General features: G+C 38.8%; 1 protein-coding gene across 1 annotated transcript in view; it reads right to left on the bottom strand.

Moving 5' to 3' along the window:
* Nucleotides 1–5,000, bottom strand: part of LOC106874849 (H(+)/Cl(-) exchange transporter 6) — a 77,733-nt gene that overhangs the window by 37,339 nt on the left and 35,394 nt on the right. The window contains exon 16 of the mRNA XM_089342541.1: nucleotides 4,346–4,496. Within this exon, the coding sequence (XP_089198667.1) occupies nucleotides 4,346–4,496 (151 nt within the window). The remainder of the gene's footprint in view (nucleotides 1–4,345; nucleotides 4,497–5,000) is intronic.

Below are 5,000 nucleotides of genomic sequence, written 5' to 3'. Positions count from 1 at the left end.
CGACATCTTAACATCTCCCCAGCCGAACACTCGGCTCTTCGCAGACATAATCATAAAACCGGCCGACAAGGGTGGAGCCATGGTGGTGTGGCGCGCGGACCTCTACAAGGCTGAAGCTCTCCGCCAACTTCAAGACGCCTCCTTCTACTGCCCTCTACCCTCCAACCTCGACCGTGTCCTTGCCCCCCTAGTGGCTTCCCTCCCTTCACACATCCACGACACTAACCATGCTCTTCGTCTTCTCAACTCTTTCTCCTTCCCTCCTGGCCTCTCTAAACTTCTCTTCACTCTTGATATCAAGAGCTTATATCTTATATCTTGGTGTTATCCCACACCACGAAGGGCTTCTTGCCCTCAAACACTACCAAGACCTTCGACCTAACCCGCAACCTGACACGTTCACACTTCGTCTGGCCGAACTTGTCCTCTCCCTTAACTGCTTCTCGTTCACGGGGGAGTTTTACCAACAGTTCTCGGGAGTGGCAATGGGAACGAGAATGGATCCCAACTATGCGAACCTGTTCGTTGGCTACGTTGAGGCCCATAATATTTTCAAGATTCCCTGTTCCCACTCCTGAATTATAACGGTCTTTATATTGATGATTGTATCGATGCAACCTCGCTCTCCCGCGAACATCTAGATTCCTTCCTCTCTTTTGTCCAATCTTTCCATCCTGCCCTCGAATTCTCCTGCACCATTTCCAACACTTCCGTCTCCTTTCTCGACATTTCGATCAGCATACATCACTCCACTGTCACCACCTCCATCCATTACAAACACACCGACTCACACTCATACCTCGACTTCTCCTCCTCCTACCCTAAACACACCACTCTCTCCATCCCCTACTCCTAATTCCTCCGTCTACGCAGGTTCTGCAGAGACAACCATGACTTTGAGACTCAGTCTCAACTCATGGATTGCCACTTCATCCTTCGTGAATATCCCCTCACTACTATCCACACCGCCCTTGCCAGAGCACGTTCCGTGGACCGTGCATTTGCTCTCTCTCCCCACACTCGCCCCGCCGTTACCGTCTCCTGTTTTCTCTCACCTACCATCTCTCCACCCTGCCTCTCCAACGCACCATTCTCCGAGCCTTCGGCGACTCCAATCTGACCCCTCCACTTCGCACATCTTCCCCAACCTACCCCTCCCCTCCTTCAAACGAGTCCACAACCTACGTGACCTCCTGGTCCACAGTTTCCTCCCTAACCACACCTCCCAACCCGGCTCGTCCCCCTGCTCCCACCCACGCTGCCGCATTTGCCCATACCTCTCTAACACCACCATCCTCCACTAAAGATTCTTTTATTCTCTCTCTGTCTATTTTCTCGTGCTCCTTTCTGTTGAAGAGCGTTGGCTCGAAACGTAAAAGACATTCACACCTTCCCGAGTGTTAAACTAATAGACCTGTTTGTTGTTTATACACCTGTCTTCGTCTTTTGTTTTGTTTTTTGTTTTTTGTAAATTCCAACTATAAATATAGTAATGTATGTATATATATATATATATATATATATATATATATATATATATATATATATATATATATATATATATACATATATATATATAGTAATGTATGGATGTATATATATAATGTATGTATATATATATATATATATATATATATATATATATATATATATATATATATATATATATATATACATATACGACGGGCTTCTTTCAGTTTCTGTCTACCAAATCCATTCACAAAGCTTTAGTCAGCCCGAGGCTATAGCAGAAGACACTTGCCCAAGTTGCTACGCAGTGGGACTGAACTCGACCATAAGGCTGGTAAGCAAGCTTCTTGTCACACAGCCAGGCCTGCGCTTATGTATATGTATATATATTACACCTGCTCTGTATAAGCATTTGACTTGTTTGGGCATGTTTACGTTAAAAAACAATTTTAGAATGACTTTTTTTCTGTCAAAACGCTAAAAATAACTGACCGACAAAAAAAACAACCAAGATTCAACCAAATAAAAAAAATAAACCCAAATACTAAGCGAACAAAGATGCAAAACAACAGAAACAAACATAAAAAAAATAAAACAAAAATTAAACGAAATTTTAAAATAGGTCAGATTTTTTTTTAATTTTCAAAGGTCAAGTCAGATTTTTCATGGGCCGGCTGGTCTATCTCAGATACATGGGGAGCTGAATTAAAATTTTCATCACCACAAGGGATCCGAAATAAATTTTTCAATGTCCAAGGGAAACCGAATCGCGAAACAGGTTGAGAAACGCTGATCTATAACGATGGTTTTTATTTAGGCACATCGTAAAAGTAATTATAAAGAATTGCTAAATATAAAGAAAAGTATGTTTTTTTTTCAAACAAATACAGTTAGAAAAAATATTCGCCATTTCAAGTCATCACTAAAAACAAAACTCATCAATTTTTGAATGAAATAATAATTTTATTCTTTTATTGTAAGTTGTAAATTTTGCCCGAGAAATAAAGCAAATAATCACCGAATGCATTGTTAAAAATCTGCAACTCGATAGCAAATATCTCCAAATTGATTAGAAATGCATAAATTTAATAATAATGACGCTAAATAAAATTTGGTCGAGAAATACCAAAGAAATTACTTTAAATCAACAAAATAACAGACACGTACCTTTATAGAGAACAGATTGTATTCAAGTGAAACATACCAAATACACAGAGTTGAAACGCTGGAGCATTTTTCTTTTCAACGTTGAATATTAACCCTCTCACTTCCATCACGCGCGCACACGCGCACGCAAACACATAAACACACACACACACACACACACACGCACACACACACATTCGCATACCCCCTTTTATATACACACGCATGTTTGATTTTTTTCAGCGTACAATTTTCATCATCCCACTACCAAATATGACATCACCCCTTCCTTTCGCATTCATAAACACAAGAGTATTATTATAGTAGATTATCTCGGTAACCATGGCAGCTATGACAAAGATATGACATCATCCCCGTCCTTATTCATGTATCACCCCTTCCTTTCTCCTTCATAAACAGAAGATTATTATTATTGTCGATTATCTCAGTAACCATGGGAGCTATGAAAAAGATACAAAGCCCAGCATCACCACCGATCCGGTGGTGATGCTGGGCTTTGTATCTACATATATGTATAGATTTTCGTGCAATTCCACCCAGCCATTTGACCGTGAATCCCAAGACAAGAAAGAATCGCCCATGTCAAATTTATATATATATATATATATATATATATATATATATATATATATATATACAAGAATACAAATTTTTCTCTAAATGGATGGCGGAGGATTGGAATAGGGATTTTTCATTCTCTTAACCATGAAACGATCGTATCCGATTAACTAAAGACTTGTTTTGTTTATGCTTTCCCCTCCGGTTTTTTGTTCTATGTGTGCCATAAATATCGCCATCCATTTAGAGAAAAATTTGTAGTTTAGAATCAGTAGTTCTTTGACTGCTATTTCTAAATTTTCAGTATGTTGGAGAAGCAACTCAATGCTAATCCATGTATATTTATGATGATAAATGGTTTTACCGATAAAGGTTTTTTCATACTGAACTACTTGGCAAAATTGTTAATTATTAATTCTATTATTAATTGACGATTCCCTGCCCTTATTCTTGTATATTTTATATTTGATACCTCTAAGTTAGGTGGCTAAACCGTAATCCCTTCACACGGGACTTTTTTCATACGGGACTATTTGTAACGCACATGGAATAGATTTCTTTTGAGATGGGATGCCTGAACTCACTAACCGATGAATTCGTAAGTGCCTTTCTTATCGTTGATTTTTGGTGTCGCATGGCCAAAAATTACTGTGAATTTTTTTAGAGACACTTTCAAATTTATCAGAATATCGGACTGAGGATTGGAATAGGGATTTTTCATTCTCTTAACCATGAAACGATCGTATCCGATTAACTAAAGACTTGTTTTGTTTATGCTTTCCCCTCCGGTTTTTTGTTCTATGTGTGCCATAAATATCGCCATCCATTTAGAGAAAAATTTGTAGTTTAGAATCAGTAGTTCTTTGACTGCTATTTCTAAATTTTCAGTATGTTGGAGAAGCAACTCAATGCTAATCCATGTATATTTATGATTATATATATATATATATATATATATATATATATATATATATATATATATATATATATATATATATATATATATATAATATTGATGATATTGATGATGATGATGATGATGATGATGATGATGATGATGATGATGATGGCGGTGGTGATGATAAAAAACAAATATTGAAGCCTTATATATAAACGACTTGATACACAAGCAAATTATCGTAGAACTTACTGCAGGATGCTGGCCACCAGTCTTCCGTAAGCTGCCCCACATAACAGGCTGGGTACAAAGAGACCGCTGGGCACGAACACTCCGTAGGTCCAACATGACAGCAGGAAGAAGAAGAAGAAGAATGTGGCTAAAGTTGACAGGCTGAAATTTCCTAAGGAGAAGAACAAAAGAGAAAGAAATTGGCGACTGACGATGTGTGTGTGTGTGTGTGTGTGTGTGAGAGAGAGAGAGAGAGAGAGAGAGAGAGAGTGAGAGAGAGAGAGAGAGAGAGAGAGAGGAATATACGCAGCAAATGTGTGTGCGTGTGTGTGTCTGTGTGTTTGTCTCTGTGTATCTGTTTCTGTGTGTGTGTGTGGTTGTCTTTGCGCTTGGACTTTCCTCCCTCCTCCACTAGCGTTTGACAACCGATGTTAGTTTGTTTATGTCCCCGTAACTTAATGGGTCGATAAAAGACACCGATAGACTGAGTACTAGATCTAGAGAATAAGTATTGGAGTCAAGGCGTCGCCTAGAAGTGCTTAGGGGAAAACAATTGAATAAGCCTAGTGCTTATTCTATCGGTGGATTTTGCCGAACTGTTAAGTTAAAACACCATTTGCAATCGCTGATGGAGAACAACAACACAAAGACACAAACACACATCTATACATGTGTG

This window comes from Octopus bimaculoides, chromosome 26 (genome assembly GCF_046866305.1).
Source record: "Octopus bimaculoides isolate indiv1 chromosome 26, ASM4686630v1, whole genome shotgun sequence".
Taxonomy (NCBI): Eukaryota; Metazoa; Mollusca; class Cephalopoda; order Octopoda; family Octopodidae; genus Octopus; species Octopus bimaculoides.
The sequence above is the reverse complement of the archived record's forward strand: the minus strand, read 5'-3'. Positions and strand labels throughout refer to the sequence as shown.